This window comes from Arvicola amphibius, chromosome 11 (assembly GCF_903992535.2).
Source record: "Arvicola amphibius chromosome 11, mArvAmp1.2, whole genome shotgun sequence".
In the NCBI taxonomy this organism is placed as follows: domain Eukaryota; kingdom Metazoa; phylum Chordata; class Mammalia; order Rodentia; family Cricetidae; genus Arvicola; species Arvicola amphibius.
In genome coordinates, this window is record NC_052057.2 from 44,135,107 (window position 1) to 44,154,769 (window position 19,663).

Consider the following 19,663-nt stretch of genomic DNA (forward strand, 5'->3'; position numbering starts at 1 on the left):
GTTATGAATCATAGTGTAGATATCTGATATGAAGGCTATCTTATATGAGACTCCCGTGAAAGGGTCAGTTGACCCCACAGGTTGAGAACTGCTGGCCTAAAGGTATGTGCTCTATGCCCAGCTTGGATAATGATATATCTTAATTCCATGACCATAGTTCCAGCATCCACATGACAGCTTTCAACTGTCTGTAATCCAGTTCTAGGGGATCTGATGCCTTCTGCACTCTGTGCGTACCAGACACATATGGTGGTCCACACATATAAGACTCTTATACATAAAATTTTAGAAGAATTTATTATTATTATTTGTGTATGTCTCTGTGTGAATATAGGCATATGAGCGCAAGTGCCTGTGGAGACCAGAGGCTTCAGATCTTCTTAGAGCTGGGCTTACAGGCAACTGTGAACCTCCTGACTTTGGTGCTGAGAATTAAGTCCTCAGTGCAGTGCACACACTCTTAACTGTGTAACCTTCTGCCCATTCCCTTTATAGGAACTATCTTGAAACCATTTGCCTACTGCCAATTTATATCATTGTTTACTCTAAATTATAGGAGGAAAAATATTGTTGTATCATGGTCTACATAGACATTTGAAAACACAGGGCATTGCCAACTTAATTCTTAGAAAGTTTTGTACATTCAATAAGGTTATCAAGAAATTACTGTGGAGACATTCTGATCCCCTATAAAACAGTTGCTTTTTACTACAGCTGGGATTAACCAGAAAAGCCTGGTTGATCAGGACTTTAATTATGCCTGGACTTTACTCAATCAGTAATGGACTTGCCGAAAGCTTGAGAACCCTGAGTTTAAATCTGTAGCACCCACATAAAGTAAAGTTGAGTTGCACTTGCAATCCCAGTGCTGGGGAGTCAGACACAGGAGGATCTGTAGAACAGAGATTAAGTCTAAGCTTAGTCAACAAATGTTACAGCTGTGAGCCACAGGATTTTACTCTCATCCATCTGTGCTATTGACCATTATACTCAGCTGCCTTGCTCTTAGGACTTTGTGGCAGTTTTGCATCCTTCATAAATTGTTTTGGTGTTTATCCCATTGATTGCTTGTTGTTGTAGGAAGGAACGGGCCGCGCGTCCCCCAACCTGGCTATCTTACCCCCAAATAACCACACAGAAAACTGTATTCATTTAAATCACTGCCTGGCCATTAGCTCTAGCCTCTTATTGACTAACTCTCACATCTTGATTTAATTCATTTCTAATAATCTGTATTTCACCATGAGGTTGTGGCTTACTGAGAAAGATTCAGCATGTCTGACCTGGTGGCTGGCTCCATGGCAGCAGTCTCTGACCCAGCTTTCTTTCTCCCAGAATTCAGTTCTGTCTACCCCGCCTACATGTGTTCTGCCCTATCAGGCCAAGCAGTTTTTTTTTTTTTTAATAATTAACCAATGAAGGCAACACATAGATAGAAGAACCTCCTACACCAGCTTGTCTATTTATTTCACATCCTAGGTCATTTTTCTATATTTCATGTAAAAAGAGAATAATTGACTAGGCCATTTCATTTGGTTCTGACACTGATAGTAAAATAAAATGCTTTTAGTTTTGTTAGCATTTTCGCCAATGTTTTTTCATCTTTTTTACTTCACTTTTATGTAACCAACCAAATCCAAAATGTATTGTTAAAGTGTTAAGATGTTATCTCTAGTTTCTAAAAAAAAACCAACAAGTAGCCAGGCAGTGGTGGTGCATGCCTTTAATCCTAGCACTCAGGAAGCAGAGGCAGTCAGATCTCTATGAGTTCAAGGCCATCCTGGTCCACAGAGCCAGTTCCAGGACAGGTTCTAAAAGCTACAGAGAAACCCTGTCTCAAAAAACAAAACAAAACAAATCAAAAACTAGATGCAAAATTAAAGGGTTTCATATCTCATTTTTAAAAGTATACTAAAATTGCCAATAAATAAAAAGGGGGTAAAAGAAAGTAGCATAAAAGTCTTAAATTATAGAAACCAGATAGTTTTTGTGGCATCAAGTTATATCAATTTGCCTAAGAGATTTATAAACCCAATTATACTTCTTATAATTGCATCTATGTAGTACATACTGTTTTTGAATATTTTTTATTGATTTCTTTTTTTCTTTTTTTCCCTAGTATACTGTATGGAATTTTGTCCCCAAAAATTTATTTGAACAATTCAGAAGAGTGGCAAACTTTTATTTTCTTATTATATTTTTGGTTCAGGTAAGTTTTATCACTCAGTGGATTAATTATAAACGCACTGCCTAAGCATATATTTTACAATAGGGAAAAATACATTGTATTCTTAGTTGTTTGACTGTGGGATTTATTTTTATCCTGTAACTTCAACTTTGTATTCACTAATAAATTATCTAAATCAAATCTAGATTTCTAAAACATAGGCTATAAATCTTAAGATCTGTTTCATTTTATTTCTTTACTAGTGTGCCATAGTATTGAAAACTGTAACCTAGTCAAGGAGTGTTACTTGTGATTTTCAGACATCTGCCTTGGAGTATACATGTTTTGGCTGTTGCCATGTAGTGCATCATTTGCACATGTCTGCCTGTGGAATCGTCATCATACAAGATTGTGTGTGTGTTTATTTAAATTTTTTAAATCAGATATGGCATGAGTCTACAGTCACAGATACTCAAGAGGCTGAGGCAGATGAAGATTGCTTGTACCCAGAAGTTTGATGCTAACTGAACAACATAGCAAAACCTCACCCCAATAAATTTTATTTATATTTAAAATTTTTTTAATATTTTCCTCTCCCTTCTTTCTTTTCTTCGTCCATATATGTGTGCGCATGCGTTCCTAAGTGTTACAGCTCTGATAGAAAGGTATCCTTGGCTTCAGCTACCAAGGATACCTACAGCTCTAAAGGGGATGTAAGCTCTCAAGCCACACAAGTGTCCAGGCCACAGGATAACTGCCCTAACTGCTGGATCCAGCCCCCCACCCGACAGAGTAAAAAACCCATTCTCTGTACATGCAATACCACCAGTCTCCACCCTGGAAAGCTCTACCATGAAAAGTTCCATCTCCTTCCCAAGAAACTGAATATAAGGCCCGTATCTTGTTCAGTAAATACTCCACTGTTACTCTCCTGAACAGAGACAACCACCCTCATAATTTTTTGCCCTTCCAGTAAATCTCTTATGTGAGGTTTGTTTTACAGTATGACTTTATGATATTCCTTGGCTCTCAGCTGCCAGCATACCTTTCCATCTGAGCTGTAATGCTTACAATGTACCTTAGAGTCTTACTATGTAGCCTAGACTGGCTATGAACTCACTATCTGTGTCTTTACTTCTGGAATTACAGATGTTTACTACCATAGTCAATCAATTATTCTTAAGTATTTACAAGAGTACTTTTCTGGGCTTAATTACAAGTTTTTCATAAATGTTCAGTAGCTTCTTAATCTAAATATTTTTGCTTTGCTTTTCATATGTGTGTGTGTATATATATATATTTCAAGATGAAATTGAAACTCAAGTGTAAGTCAATTTTTAAATATCATGATTATCACTTCCTTACAGTTATTATTTTTTGATAAAACCTTAAAATTTTTCTTCAGTGTTAAAAGTTTGTTTTTACTCTAAACTGGTCTATCAGAAATAAAATTCCAAAAGAAAAGTTAAAATTACTCAGGTAACCATTTCAAAGCTTTAGGAAACATTTAGTTTAAAATGCTTTTCTTCATGAATGGAGAAGGAGCTTTTAATTTTATATTTCTAGAGCATCTAGTGGTTTTCTTGGGAAAATGAAACTGCTAACTATATTCACATTGCCATGTATGCAGTTTTCAAATTGCTAAGATCAACATGTGTATAGAATAGAGCAAATTCAATTGACTCCAATTCATAGTCAAGGGAAATTAATAAATCATAAGATTTGTGTTCTTGCTAACCTGTGTAATTACTGTGTAAATATTCTTCAGCAACTTGTAGAGACTTCATTATGTGATTACATCATGATTGCAGCACCATTTTCCTAGCTCTCGTCTTCTGATTCTTCTGAGTATAACAAAATCACTTGTAGGAACTATCATTTTCCATGTTCAACTTCTAGTTCTCTTTTCTAGGGTCCATTTATCCTAAATCTTAGGTTAAAATTGCGGACAGACTTTTTAGCATATAGTATGATGTACAAAGAAATGTGAAATGAAGAAAGGCCCATCATAGGCAAACATTGAAGAACTTAAGAACTGTTAAAGCAATGTGCCTATACATGGTGGTACATGATTATATCCCAGCACTTGAGCAGCAAAGACAAGGGGATCAACAGTAGTTCAGATTTGCAGGGATGCATATAGCAAAATCCTATCTCAAAAACCAAAACAACAGTAAAACAGTCAGTGTAGCAGTATATGAGAATGTACAGTTGAAAGACTTTACCACACCTATGAAGTAGTCAAGAAAGCAAAGTTGTAAACCAAACTATATACATTGTACAATAGTATGATATATTAGCTATTAATATAACATGTGTAATATAAATATGTAATGTTCTTCATTCTTTCTCTAAATCTAGCTTATGATTGACACACCTACCAGTCCAATTACCAGTGGACTCCCATTATTCTTTGTGATAACAGTAACTGCCATAAAACAGGTATGTAATACTTCTTGCCTTTGTTCTTACAATATTCATTCAGAAACCTTAAGTAGTCCCCCTCCAAATTAACATTATTATGCAAACAATTTATACAACAAAGCATCGGATTTATTTAGTACATAAAAATTATACTCAGGTACCTTGTGACTCATGAATGATTGCAGTATTTAAAATATGTTGTCTTGACATATGTATTAATCTAAAACATATATATGTACAGGCTAATTTATGAAGTAAGTTAGTATAATCATTTTGTTGAGATTTTAGTGAAGTTTAAAAAGAAGTATAGCTTAAAGGAAGTAAGTTTATAGAATGGAACATTTGTTTTTGACAGGAACTTCCCTAAATTTTAGTTTTCCTTGATAGTTATTTTTTGTGTGTCCTAGTACCCTAATGGAAATAATTTCAACCAGATTATAAATTGACATTAAGATCTAGGAAAAAAATAGATTTTGGATCAACATGCTAATTAAGAAATAAATTCTTTGAAATGTCAAATTGATATTGCTATCACTTCTCAAAAACATCTAGCCATGGTCTTGTGATACAGAGATGATTTCCTTTTACGAGACAGAGAGTTCATTATGTTGTCTTACCTAAATCTTCTGTTTTATAATATTTAAGGATAACATGTTGAGTAATGGAGAAATAAAATTAACATAATTTGCAGTTCTGGGATGAAGTGTATTACTTAATTATCTTTACTTTTCTCTATCTGTTTATATAAAATTAAGTACTGTGTGTGTGTGTGTGTGTGTGTGTGTGTGTGTGTGTGCCATAATTTGCTGGAGAAGGCCAGAGGACAACTCATGGGATCAATTCTTCCTCCTATCATCATGTAGATCCCAAGTATTGAACCTACCTAAGTCATCAGGCTTAGTAGCAGGTGCCTTTACCTGTTGAGCCATTCCACCAACCCTACTTTATTTTTGTTGAAAAATAAAGGATAAGTGTCTATAGATTATCAATTATGTCATATAACTAGTATGTCAGAATAGTAGCCTTAGCTCTCACCAAATTTGATTTCTCTTTCTTTTTCACCTATTGGAGACTAGGATTTGTTTGTGTTATTCAGTAAGCATCTGAATCACTCTAGTTACGTTTTTTCTTAATTTTCCAAGTGTCATTTATTTCATCAGAGTAACATACATTTGTCCTTTGGGCTTGTCTTCTATATTTTCACTAGGTGATTTCTGGTCAGTTTCTATGTTGATGTTCTCAAGTTTACAACCTAAAACTATTAGAACCATATAAACACACACACACGCACACACGCACGCACGCACGCACACATTTGGATACTTCCATTTGAAACCTCACAAGAATCTTACATAGAACTGTTTTCCTCTGTGAAGCCATTCTACTCCTACTGTTTCCTAGCTTATTAATGATTCTACAGTTCTCTGACTGCTTCTACCTCTGCGTTTTAAATGTACCTAATTAGTTTAAATAACCAGCATCCCTTTCCTAGACCACTGTGTTATTCTCTCGATAGTCTTTTACTTCTACTCTTAACCTCCCTGTTTCTTATAGTAGCTGAATTGATCTCTTAACATTGGATCATGTTACCCTTCTGTTTAAAGCTGTAGAGGGAATTCTCTTTAAATGTCAGTGTCTTTAGTTGTTAATGGAGACATACACAGTGTCGTTCCTGCTTCCTACATTTTTTTTACTGCTACTCCATGTCTTTGACCACACTCCTCACCTCATCATCAAACACAGAAAACATGCTTCTATTACACAAGCTTTATGACTTGTTATCTACCTTTCTTGAAAGGTTCTCCCACATAATTGCATAACTCAGCCCCTGATTTTTTTCAAATATTAAGCTTTGACTGTTCCTGACTATTTACCTCCCTCCATTTCCTTTTTAAATATTTTCTGTTCATATCATTTGTCATGAACTTGTGTTCTGTTATTTTTTTGTTCACATGTTTAGCACAGCCAGGGCAGAGACTGCCTTGTGTTTTCAGTGACTGATAGACCAAAGCCATTCATGTGTGGGAACTTTGATAAACATTTGCTGAATAAATGAATGAGTGATCCCATTGAATACTTACTAAAGCAAAGGAAAATATAGTAATTTTGATCCTTAACTCTCAATAAATATTTGGCCAACTGTAGACTGCATTTAACTGAAAATGATACCATTAACTGAATTGAAAAAAAATTTGATGGATGTATCTTTGTAAAATTAGTTTAGTAATGATAATTGACCACATTTCACTTTCCAAAACTGGTTAAAAATATATATAATCTAAAGGGAGAAAGCAAATACCTCACACTTCTGTTAATATGGTTGCTAGAGATGAGTACTAAGTTTAAATAAAAGCCAGACAGTAAAGACAAAGGGGATAAAATGCAAGTGTTCAAAGAGAATATTTGTTCTGATGCAATTCATTCATTTTCTCCTCTCTATTGGTCTTTCTAGATTTCAGAAACCTATATTTACTCATGTAATAAGAGTTTGTAAGTTTTACTCATTTAATAAACACACAGGTGCATTCATATATTATTCAGGTTTATGAATCCATCACCATGGATCTATCAAACAAAATTTGGAGAAATTATCCAAGTAAATGTTTCTTTATTCTCTTCTCTTTAATCTGGTTTGTAAGGAAAATGCTCTATTACCAGTTATTGAATTTCATTTTTTTCCAGCTGTATTGTATATTGTATCTTTTCTAATCATGTATTGTGAGATACAATTCTAATTGGTCTTAATAATAAAAACCCAGAGTCAAATAATGGAGTAAATGCTGAAAGATCAGAGAAGTAAAGGAGCCAGCCACTAGAGGATCTTTTTACCTCTACCAAATCCTAGGATCAAAGTGGGAAAGATCCTGTCTCCATAAATCATGAGACTGAATAGGCTAAGCTCCTGTCTCTTCCCACCTTATATTTGTCTCTCTGCCTAGACACATTCCTTCCTGTCTCCACCCCCTCTAGTGCTGGGATTAAAGACCTGTGACTCTCAAGTACTGGGATTAATGGTGTGAGACAGCACTGCCTGTCTCTGTTTCTCTTTTAGACTGAATCAATCTAGTGTAGCCCAGTGTGGCCTTGATCTCACAGAGATCTGTCTACTTCTACCTCCTGAGTACTGGGATTAAAGCTGTGTGCCACCACTGCCTGACCTCTATGGCTAGCTCCACACTCTTATCTTCAGGCAAGCTTTGTTAGATCACAGACAAAATATCACCACATTTCTCCCCCCTTTTTGTCTAAAATAAAAAAGATTATAACTAATATAAGAAAAACTATATACAATAAGTATAATAATGATATATAGTATATACAGGCAATAAACTCATCAGCAATGTCTATTCCATAAACATTTGACAAATTTAGAGAAAAGACTCCATATATATCCTATTTTGGTGAGTTCAAAAGGTTGTACCTAATTTGCTTTCTAACCTAACTTGTATTACCATCCAAAACTATCTTTTGCTGTCTCTCAACCTTATACATTTTACACATCTTTAGTGAATTTTTTTCTGAATCTGTGAACAAGGAAAATTATAACAATCTAGTCTTCAACTTCCTCAGAGACTTGAGAAGGAAATAATATTAACTGAGTAAGCAGGATGTGCATGTAAGCAGCTTCCAAAAAAATGTTAGCAATGACAGAAACAACTAGCTGTCTGGATAGTCACAGTTCCTCTGCAACATTGGGGTGTCCATCTTTGGCCTAAGGGCCTAGCATATCTGACAGACTTTTGTGTGAAGCAGGGTATTCTGAAGGGCTTTACTACCTTATCTTGGCAAAGTATGGCAGTCACTTTCTCTTGTATCTGTTGTGGGAACACCTTCAGCCAATAGCCTTTAAGATACCAGCCCACTTTGAACATGGTCTCATGTACTAATTAAGTGCCGATGAAAAGCCTGCATGGCCCTTTTTATTCTGGATTTGGTTCCAGTTGCCAGCACACACAGAGGACTGCAGATCGCTACTATTACTTTGAGTTTATCCCCAAATAAATAAACCTTTGTTATACTCCATTCCATGCTATTGTAAAACTCATTGGTACAACTACAAATTTGCGCCCAACATGGGGCCAACTACATCCACATAAAACCTGAGAGCGCTTGGGAAGGAATTCTAGACATAAAAGAACAGAGTTAAGCACGACTTTGGGTGAGCCCTGCTTGCTAGAGGCAAAGCAGAGGTGTGCTTCCTTTAAGAGAAGGCTTGCTGTGTTAGCAGCAAAAACCTACATGGCTCCTTTAAGAAACAGCTCTCTGGTTCATGCTGGTGGCACAAATGGCTCTGGCTCTTTCTGGAGGTTCTGTTATAGAGCACTTGAATGGGTTTGTGAGCAGAGTGCTACAAGTTGTTCAATAGCAGCAACATAAACCCACTGTGTCCCTGGAGCTGGGGCAGTGAGAATGGCTTGCAGAGCTGGTGGTGAATGTACCTCTGCCATGTTGGACTGGATGGAGCCAAAAGGCAAAGCCATAATCCTAGCCACACTACTTAGCTTTTAAAGAAACTCTCCTGGTCAGAAAAGGATTCTGTGTAATTATTCGGGTCTGGACACCTGGAAATGTAAGAGCAGTCTCTGCTTACATGTATCCTGCTTGTCCAACTTGTACAGCATTCTGTCAGCAGTTGAAGCAAGGGTACTTTCTTGCCCAGTGGCTTTTTTCACAAAGTAAATTCCATATGGAGTTTCTTTGATGCCCATCATCTTCTCTAAAGTAGATTGCTACTGTCAGGAGCAGACATGTCATAAAAAAAAGAACGTATGTTATTAAAACATTTTAAAGTGCCATATTCTGTAGATCTCTTAAGTGTTTGAAGATGATCTGTCTATATAAAATAAATCTGTTTAGTAGCCGGGCGGTGGTGGCGCACGCCTTTAATCCCAGCACTCGGGAGGCAGAGGCAGGCGGATCTCTGTGAGTTCGAGGCCAGCCTGGTCTACAAGAGCTAGTTCCAGGAGAGGCTCTAAAAAAAAGCTGCAGAGAAACCCTGTCTCGAAAAACCAAAATAAATAAATAAATAAATAAATAAATAAATAAATAAATAAATAAATCTGTTTGATCTTTAAATGTAGAAGGAAGCGGCGGGGCTGCGTCCTGCCACCCGGCCGCTGGCTAGCTTTACACCCGAAATAATTACACGGAAACTGTATTCTTTTAAAACACTGCCTGGCCCATAGTTTCAGCCTCTTATTGGTTAATTCTCACATCTTCCTTTAACCCATATTTAGTAATTTATATAGCACCACGAGGTGTGGCTTACCAGGAGAGATCTTAACCTGCGTCCATCTCGGAGAGGAGAATCATGGAGACTCACTATGGCGAATGCCTGAAGCGTCTCCCCAACTCTGCTTCCTTGTTCCCACAATTCTGTTCTGTCTACTCCGCCTACCTAATTTTCTGTTCTCTTAAAGGGCCAAGGCAGTTTTCTTTATTAGTAATGAAAGTAACACATAGACACTCCTCCATCATTTAAAACATTCCTGACATGATTACAAGTTTGATTGTAATAGGTGACTAATTACTAACCTGTATTTCTTTATTATCCTAGATAGTTGGTAATAATAACTTTCAAGGACTAGAAATTTGCATTACATTGTTAAATGAGCTGTATAGGTACAATACATTAAACCAGGTCAGAACATATGTATAGTATGTTCTAACAAAAATAATTGTAAATTTGTATCAATATAAAAAATCCATATCAACATAAAATATTTATGACTATAAGTTACATTTTTTGGTTTAAAAGTAGCTTCAGTAGTCTACCTTTTTATCCTATTTCTATATCCACCTTTTCCTTTTCATAGAAGATTTAAAAATATACCTTTTATCCTATCATATCTATATTCCTCCTTTTTTCTTTTCAAAACAAGAACGCTGAATCTATGTTCAACTTTTTTTTCCTGACCATTACCAGCAACAACTTCTAACCAACCACCCTAAATAATAACAGATATCCATAAAACAATGAAAAACCAAAAGCCAACACTCTACCTCTTGGGAATGTGGGTGTTGTGTTCTTAAATTTATGTTCTGTTGCCTTGGGGGCAACAGCATTTTTAGAGAACTCTGGAAGAAAGTTTTGGGTTAATTGTCAAGTCCTGGGAGAGGTAGCTGCATCATTTCTTGTCTTGCATAATGGGAAAGTGCAGAACTTGTCAAATCCTGGCTAGAATTGAGAGGATGGATCATCTCAACTGTCTGCCTCGACATTGTCCTGAGCAGTTTGTAGTCCAAGCCAATCTTTAAGTGATATTTTTCTGCTTAGTGGTGTTATTGTAGTCCTGGTAGAATTGTTGTTGTGGAGCCCCGTCCTCCTTTTGGAGACTTCAAAGGCTGCTTGTAGGCATGGTCATGGTTCACTGCAGAAAACTGATAGAGACTCAAACTCAAAATCATGTACAGAAAACAAGATGAAGCCTTTTTCTAGAATCAGTTAATACTCTATATGACCATTAATATCATGACAAAAAATTAATATCTTATAAATTTTGAGATATTTATACCTTAAGAAAAGCTTAAAACAGTCAAAATAAAGCCAAAGAATTATGATATTAGTGGCAATAAAATAGTTCCTAAATTTTAGTTTTTCTTATGTTCCATATCAGATGCCTCTTCTGACTTGAGACAAAGATTTTGGATTTTCCTTTAATAAGCAAGCATGCTTGGGTTTAGAGAAGGAGAGAACTCCAAAGCCAGCTTTAATCTTTAACTGGAACTGTGACTACAAAAAGACCATTTGCATTATATGTCTGTAGGGAAATTGTTTGTTATAGAAACAAACAATTGGGAAGATTTATGACATTTTATCCTGTTGAAAATGTGATACACTAATAGGTCAATATACTCTTTTTTTCTTGGGAAATTTTTTTTTTAGGTTATTTGTTCCTTTTCTTCACATATCTCATTTGTCCAGTGGTCTTCAGATTCCTTAGCTGGATTCCTTCATTCTCTTGAAAAGGCAAAAACAAAACCCTTCTCCAACCCTAATTTTGGGGAGATTCCCTCTTAGCAAGTTACATCTGATAAAATGAAAAGAATTTGTTAGTTATGTAAGTTAATTTAGTTTGAATGGTCTCACCGTTTGATTAACTAAATCATTTTGTTTCTCATTAAGAGGTTTCTCTTGTTCAAATCTGGCATTTATCAATTTTGGTTTATGGTTTCTCCTGAAATTTTTATTTTGTAAAGCTGTTTTATCATCCAGAGAAGTATGTTTTTTTTTTTTTTTTTTTTTTTTACAATAAGCATTAGGTTCTTTAATTGCTCTGGTCAACAGTGACAGGAAACTGGAACCAAACTTGACATGGGAGCCTTTGAGAGGCCCTTCAAAGCATTTCCTGATGTCAAAAGGTTACCTTGACTGGCCCTTGTTGATCTGCATTCATTAGTCCAATGTCTGCCTTTGCCACACCTTCTGCTTTATCCAAAAGGGAGAGTTCTATTTGGATTATGCCTAGAAAAAAAACACTGTTTCTAGGAATGCCTGTTTACAATCCCTTTTTAGGTGACCTTGTTTACTGACATTGAAACACTTGGCATTTCCATTTTTCCTTAAACCTCTGGAAATCAATCATCTCTCTTACCCAGGCATCATCATGAGATTCAATATTGATTGTATATCTAATCTATTCCTCCAAGGATGCTGATCTTGCTTTTAATGGTCTGATTATCCATTTGTGAATTAGCATTTGCAAAAGCCAGAGATTTAATTATTATTTGTCTGACTTTTAAATTTGGTATTATTACTGCTGAAGTCAATCTATATAAGAAATCAGCTAAGGGTTTTTTTAATATTTATTTATTTATTATGTATACAATATTCTGTCTGTGTGTGTTTGCCTGCAGGCCAGAAGAGGGCACCAGACCCCCATTACAGATGGTTGTGAGCCACCATGTGGTTGCTGGGAATTGAACTCAGGACCTTTAAAAGAGCAGGCAATGCTCTTAACCTCTGAGCCATCTCTCCAGCCCTAGCTAAGTTTTTTTTTTTTCGACCCTGTATCACTTTAGTGAATGACTCAATTTTCTTTCCTACCTCTTCAGTTCTATCCCAAGAATTCAACGCTGCTGGATGGCATAAAACCATGGTGTGCTCATCATTCAGAGATTGACTTTGTACATTAGCATGATCTCCCTCTCCAAGAAGTTGGTCTTGGGAGATTTCAATACCTCTAGCCCTACTTCGTTGTTCAATGGTTTTAGCCTCATCTTTCCACCAGGTCCTCCATTGTAATTGAGGACCAGGCTCCAAGACTGCTATAACCAATTCTCTCCAGTCTTGAGGGATAATTCTATTTTAAGTTGACTATTAGTATATCATCTGCTTCACAAAAGGTGAATTCATGCCATATGAGACTATTGCTTCCTTGAATCTCCTTAAACCTAGCATTTCCACAGGATTCCAGTGAACACTTAAACAACCTTGTGGATATTTGGCATTTGGGCATTTCTTATAAGGTGACTGGATAAATTAATTTTGGTTGTTTGAAAACCTTAGGCTATTTCTCTCTAACCTTATAATGTAAAGCTGAAATTGGTTCTCCTATAAACTCCTCTTTCTGGATCTGAATAGCTCTATGATCTGTTTTAATAAGTTTTTCTAAGGCCTGTGTCTTTGTGCTCATATCAACCAACTTTTTAAGAGATAAACCAATAATTATCAAACCAAAAATAAGGAAAGTGATAATTAACATTATTTCAGTGCCGATTAAGTTAATTATCTCTTCATTTAATTGATTTAATTTTCCAATTTTAAACCATGTAGTTTGTAATCATACAGAGACCTAACTCTCCATTGTAATAGTGTTTTCCATTTTTTAACATGGGGAAAAAAAACTCTCTTTTAACTAATTCTTGTCTTTAACAATTCCCAATTGTCTCACCAAATCTGCTGCTGATGGCAATGAAGATGTGAGATGTGAGGCTGATTGCTGCTGTCTAGAACAGTAGAAACATGAGTGGGTTTCAAGGCAGCTACCTAGTTTTGCAGTAGCCCAAGAAGAGGGGTCTAGGGAAAGCCCAGAACCCACTGTGAGAGAGGAAAACCTAGCCAGCAGGGCAGTGGCTCCAACCAAGTGTAGCTCTGGCCTGTGCTGGTGGCTGCAAAAGCACAGGCAAGTGGCTTTTTCCTAAATTTGTGTCCCACATTGGGCACAAGATGTAGCACGAATTCTAATTGGTCTTAGTAATAAAAACCCGGAGTCAGATAATGGGGTAAATGCTGAAAGATCAAAGAAGTAAAGGAGTCAGTCACTAGAGAGACTTCTTACCTCTACCAAATCCTCAGGCTGAAGAGGGAAAGATCTGTCTCCTCTGCCTTATATTCCTCTTTGCCCAGCCATATTCCTTCCTGTTTCTACCTCCCTAGTGCTGGGATTAAAGGTTTGAGACACCATCACCTGGCTCTGTTTCTCCTTTAGACTGGATTAGTCTAGTGTAGCCCAGTGTGGCCTTGAACTCACAGAAATCTGTACTTCTGCATCCCTCTGGGAATAAAGGTGTGTGCCATCACTGCCTGGCCTCTATGGCTAACTAGTGGCTAGCTCTACACTCTGATCTTCAGACAAACTTTGTCAGATCACAAACAAAGTATCACCACAACATTGCTCTGGTAAATCATAGATTATTGAGGAAAATCATCTGTTTGAGCTTGTTTAGAAAAATGCTAAGGTATTTGAAATGGTGATACCATTTAAGGTAACTGAAAGATTCTTTGCTGTAAGCATTGAGATTCAATGAAATGATTTTCAGCAGACTACTCAACTAGAACAATGAATTGGAATGAATCTGGCAATGAAGTACAAATGAATTAGAATTTATGAACTTATATTAAAAAGGTAATGCATTTATTGTTATTGCTTTGCTATTATCTGACTATAAAAGGAAGTAAACTTTTTTCCTAGCCTCAGAAAGTATCAGCTTTTTTCTAAAATTGACATATTGTAGCTTAAAATGGACCAATATAATTTAGATGTCTTACAGTGCTTTCCCCAAATGTTTTCTCCCAAAAAAGTAGACCTTCAAAAAACAACTATCAGTAATTTGATTTATCACCTCCAGCTCTTATAAGCTTTCCGCCAGCTCTTCTACATAGCGCCCTGAGCCTTGACAGGAGGGCTTTGCTGAAGACAACCATTTAGGACTTAGTGCTACAGTGTTTCATTATTTGCACATTACCCAGTTGTGGGTATTTGTGTTGATTCCCATTTACTGCAAGAAGAAACTTCTCTTATGAGGGCTGAGCAAGTCACTGATCTATGGGTATAGCAGTATGTCATAAGGAGTCATTTTATTGCTATATTCATTTACCAGAATAACGGTATTAGGTTTTCCTCTAGGCTCATGATCTATCTAGTCTCAGTTCTTGGCTACTTTAGTGGTGTTGGGTATAGGTTCCACTTCATGGAGTGTGCCTTAAATCCAATCAGAAAGTTATTGGTTATTCCTATAATATGCCTTTGTTATGCCAGTTTATTTTATAGGCAGATCTCTGATGTATGTCTTAGGGCTTGTACCTGGACAATATTGTTGATTACTTTCTCAGTGTGCAAAATATCTTCATGTACCATAAACTTTAGTCAGTAGGAGTGAGGTTTCTAGTTAGATACCAGCTCTACATCTTTGTGTTCAGTGCCATAAGTTTTATCTTCAGCAATAGGGCCTTACCATCAATTTGTGGAGAGCAACCAACAGCCTTAGTAATAGCTGTGATGTTCCGGGGTGGGGTTTCCCCTATTGTTCTTTATGTCCTTACCCTGAAGGTAATTTTATGCATTATTTTCTAATATTTTATATATAAAATAATGTTTTAGATGTGATGTAAGATGTGGAATTTTCCCTTGTCATATCATGCCAGGGCTTTAAAAGTTTTGTATTTTAAATTATAATTAGTTCTGTGGTCTATATTTTAAGAAAGGAAAAGAAATCAACTTCAGATTGGAAGTTTGGTTGCTTTTTGTTTTGTTTTGCTTCTGTTTGTTGCCTGCAACAATGCTGAGTGAATGTATGCAGTATGACTAAAACATTATTTGTACATAAAAGTCATTTAATGATTGAATAGTTTTAGGAAAATACAGAAGTCACTAATGTCATCCTGGGCTTTTGGCATGTTTAGCCATAGCATTTGTCAATATGGACTTTAGGATGCAATAGTATCCAAAATCAGCTCTGAATATCCTCAAAATATTTATGAGCCCCATCCTTTACTAAGGAAATAGGAGTTAATGAATACTGAGAGGAAGTGTGTCTCTCTTTCTTTCTTTCTTTCTTCCTTTCTTTCCTTTTCCTCCATTTTTTTAAAGATTGTATTTTAATTACAACATTTCATCCTTCCCTTTCTTCCCTCCAAACCCTACTACACATATGCCTCCCAACTGTCCTTCAAATTCATGGCCTCTTTTTTTCATCAATTGTTATTGCGTTTGTGTGTGTGTATGTGTGTGCATGTATGTATGTATATGTATATATACATATATACATATATATATTTGTTTCTAAATATAACCTGTTTGAGTTTATGTAATGGTACTTGTTTATGTGTTTTCTTTTTTTTTATTTTTTTTTTGTTTTTTTTTTAATATTTATTTATTTATTTATTTATTTATTATGTATACAATATTCTGTCTGTGTGTATGCCTGCAGGCCAGAAGAGGGCACCAGACCCCATTACAGATGGTTGTAAGAGCCACCATGTGGTTGCTGGGAATTGAACTCAGGACCTTTGGAAGAGCAGGCAATGTTCTTAACCTCTGAGCCATCTCTCCAGCCCAAAGATAGTTTACTTAATTTTCTGTGCATTGGTGTGAAGGTGTCAGACACCCTGGAAGTGGAGTTACAGACATGAGCTGCCATGTGGGATCTGGGAATTGAACCCAGGTTCTCTGGAAGAAGAGTCAGTGCTCTTAACCACTGAGCCGTCCCTCCAGCCTCCATGTTTATGTGTTTTCAGAGCTGACTGTTTGGCACTGAACAACCAGCTGGTGTGCTCTCCTGGGGAGTACTACCTCTCCTGCTCCAAGCTTTAAACAGTTGCCTGTAGTTCTTTGTGTAGGCTTGAGACCTCATGGACTTTTCCCCCATACAATTTGGCATGTTTGTTGGTGTTCTCCTTGAATTGCTCATGTTTGGGCAGTCATATTGGTGAGACTTCATGGGTGTAGTTTCTGGTGTTGCTTAGCAGATACAGTGTCAACCAAATTCCCTGAACATCTGACTCTTATGCTCTCTGCCTCCTCTTCTACAATGTTCCCTGAGTGTTAGGTGTGTGGGTATTCTGTACATCCATTGAGTTCTGGCTCCACAACTTTGCATTTTGATTAATTTTGGTTATCTGTAGTGATCTCTTTTATAAAGAGAAGTTCCTTTGATGAGAGGTGAAGGTGACATTTATCTGTGGATAAAAGGGTAAATGTATACCACCCCCCCAAACACACACACATGCCCATGCCAGCAACCAAAATTAAACTGAATGGGTCATACACACAAAAAAGACATTACAGGAGTAAGCTTGTTGAGAGGAAGGCTTCTAGGGGTGAGGGTGAAAATGACTAGGAAACACACACACACACACACATTTTTATGTCAGAGTATCAAAAAAGATATTTATGAGTCCTCAAGTGGAGATATAAGTAATGCAGTTAAATATTCACTTTTGGACTCCAGAAGTGGTAGGAGTTGGAGAAAAGGTATTTTAGAATTACCTGCATAATTTATATTATTTGAACATATAGAAATGAATAGAATAATTTTATTGCTAAGATAAGTTTCAATAAGTTTATTGAAAAAACTCAAAAGGTAACAGGAGAAACCTTCACAGGAAAACAAGGAAGGTCAGGATCTCAGAACACTAGGAGCATGTATGTAATGGAAACAAAGATAATGTTTCTGGTAAGAATAATGTCAGAAATGTCATTCTTTCTGTAGGCATCTAAGTAGTCTAATAGAATTCTAGTGAATGTTTCAGGGAAGTGTGTGTGTGTGTGTGTATGTGTGTGCGTGCGTGTGTGTGCGTGTGCACACGCGCGCGGTATTTGTTTTCTCATTTGATAAGGTATCTTTAAAAATATTCTGATAGGGTAATTTTTCTTCTGTGTTTATTTACAGGGATATGAAGACTGGTTGCGCCATAACTCAGATAATGAAGTAAATGGAGCTCCTGTTTATGTTGTTAGAAGTGGTGGCCTTGTGAAAACTAGATCAAAAAATATTCGGGTATGTAGATGGAAAATCGTGTAGAATTATATTTAGGTGTCATAGTTTTAGTCTTAATTTAAGTATATATATATATATATATATATATATAATAAAACCCTCTGTGTGTGTGTATCAGTGGCAGAGTATTTACTTCACATGCTCAAGCCCCTGCGTTCCTCTACATTTCAAAAACTACATAAAAAGTTAAATAAGCCATTTCTCTGGGACAGAATGAAAACAAATCCTTGCTTTTTTAAAGTGTGTGTAATCCCTTCTTTCCTAATTTCTCATAGGTGGGTGATATTGTCCGTATAGCCAAAGATGAAATTTTCCCTGCAGATTTGGTGCTTCTGTCCTCAGATCGACTCGATGGTTCATGTCATGTTACAACTGCCAGTTTGGATGGAGAGACGAACCTGAAGGTTTGTTCATATATATGTGTCAGTATTGTTCTGGGTGGATATAACATTTCATGTTTATAATATTTTTCTATTGGTGAAGTGATCAAGTTTGTCCTAATAAAGTGGTTTTGCTTTTGTTTTTTTAAGTTACTCAAACTTTTAAAAAAATTTCAGAAGTTGTTGGGTTGAGACAATGGCTATGTTGGTAAAGCACTTGTTACACAATACTGGCATCTTAAGTTTGGATCCTAGCATCTACTAAATAAAAAGCCAGGCACAATAGCACATGCTTGTGACCCAGCAGCACTGGGGATGTTTAGATGGGAATCCCTGGAGCTTGATAGCCAGTTAGTCTGACCAAATGGTAAGCTTTATGTTTGGTGAGAGACCCCATCTCAGGAAGGAAGGTGGAAAGATTGAAGATGACTCCCAAATCAATTCTGGACATGCACATCTGACATCTGCATGCTTATCTGTACAGATGGACACACAGATTCCATACATGTATGCAAGTAAGTTTTAAATTTTAACAAGTATAACTTTTAAGAAAAAAAAGTTATGTATTTAAGGGCAATCTCACCCTGGCTGTGTTCATGTTGAAAGTGGAAATGAAAAATGTTTTAAGAAAAATAAAAGGGCGAATCTCTGTGAGTTCGAGACCAGCCTGGTCTACAAGAGCTAGTTCCAGGACAGGCTCCAAAGCCACAGAGAAACCCTGTCTCGAAAAAAAAAAAAAAAAAAAAACAAAAAAAACAAAAAAAAAAAAATAAAATTTTTTAATACTATATTTCTCTATTTTTTTTTAACCGAGCCTGGCTTTAAACTTCAGGCAATACTAAGATTATAGATATGAGCCATCATACCCAGTTTAATGTATTTTTAGTGAGAAACAAGTATAAATTTGCCCAGTTTTCAGAGGCTAATAAGGAGGTGTGAAAATTCATATTTCTCCTACTAAATAGGATGTAATGAGTCTTTAGACAGTTGTGATTGCTAATGGATTCCATATACAGGTAAATGCAGCAACCCATTTGTCCCTGCTTATTTCTCATTTATTCTCCTCTGTTACCTTAGCAGAGTGATCTACAATCTAGGCCATGATTTCATCTAGAAGACATTTGAAGAAGTTGATACCTGAGGTCATACACACATTGATCCTCTTCAACTTTCATTTTTCAGACACATGTGTCAGTTCCAGAAACAGCAGTATTACAAACAGTTGCCAACTTGGACAGTCTCATAGCTGTGATAGAATGCCAGCAGCCAGAAGCAGACTTATACAGGTACGGGGTATTATTTGGTGAGTTTATTCTCACTTAATTAGAAGTAAGATTCTAATAGAATCTTATTAAATTTTTAATAATAAAATTTATTTTATAAAATTATTTTATAAAATTTATTAATTTTATATTAAAAATCCTAATAAAAGCTCAGCTTCTATTAACAAGACCTTGTTTTTGTAACCATA

At 36.2% G+C, this 19,663-nt stretch overlaps 1 protein-coding gene across 2 annotated transcripts in view; it reads left to right on the forward strand.

The window, feature by feature from the left end:
* Atp11b (ATPase phospholipid transporting 11B (putative)) overlaps nt 1-19,663 on the forward strand; it is a 102,817-nt gene that overhangs the window by 15,989 nt on the left and 67,165 nt on the right. For both annotated transcript variants that reach the window (XM_038347541.1, XM_038347542.1), the window contains exons 3-7: nt 2,120-2,209; nt 4,529-4,609; nt 17,705-17,812; nt 18,088-18,216; nt 19,375-19,478. In XM_038347541.1, coding sequence (XP_038203469.1) covers nt 2,120-2,209; nt 4,529-4,609; nt 17,705-17,812; nt 18,088-18,216; nt 19,375-19,478 — 512 coding nt within the window. The remainder of the gene's footprint in view (nt 1-2,119; nt 2,210-4,528; nt 4,610-17,704; nt 17,813-18,087; nt 18,217-19,374; nt 19,479-19,663) is intronic.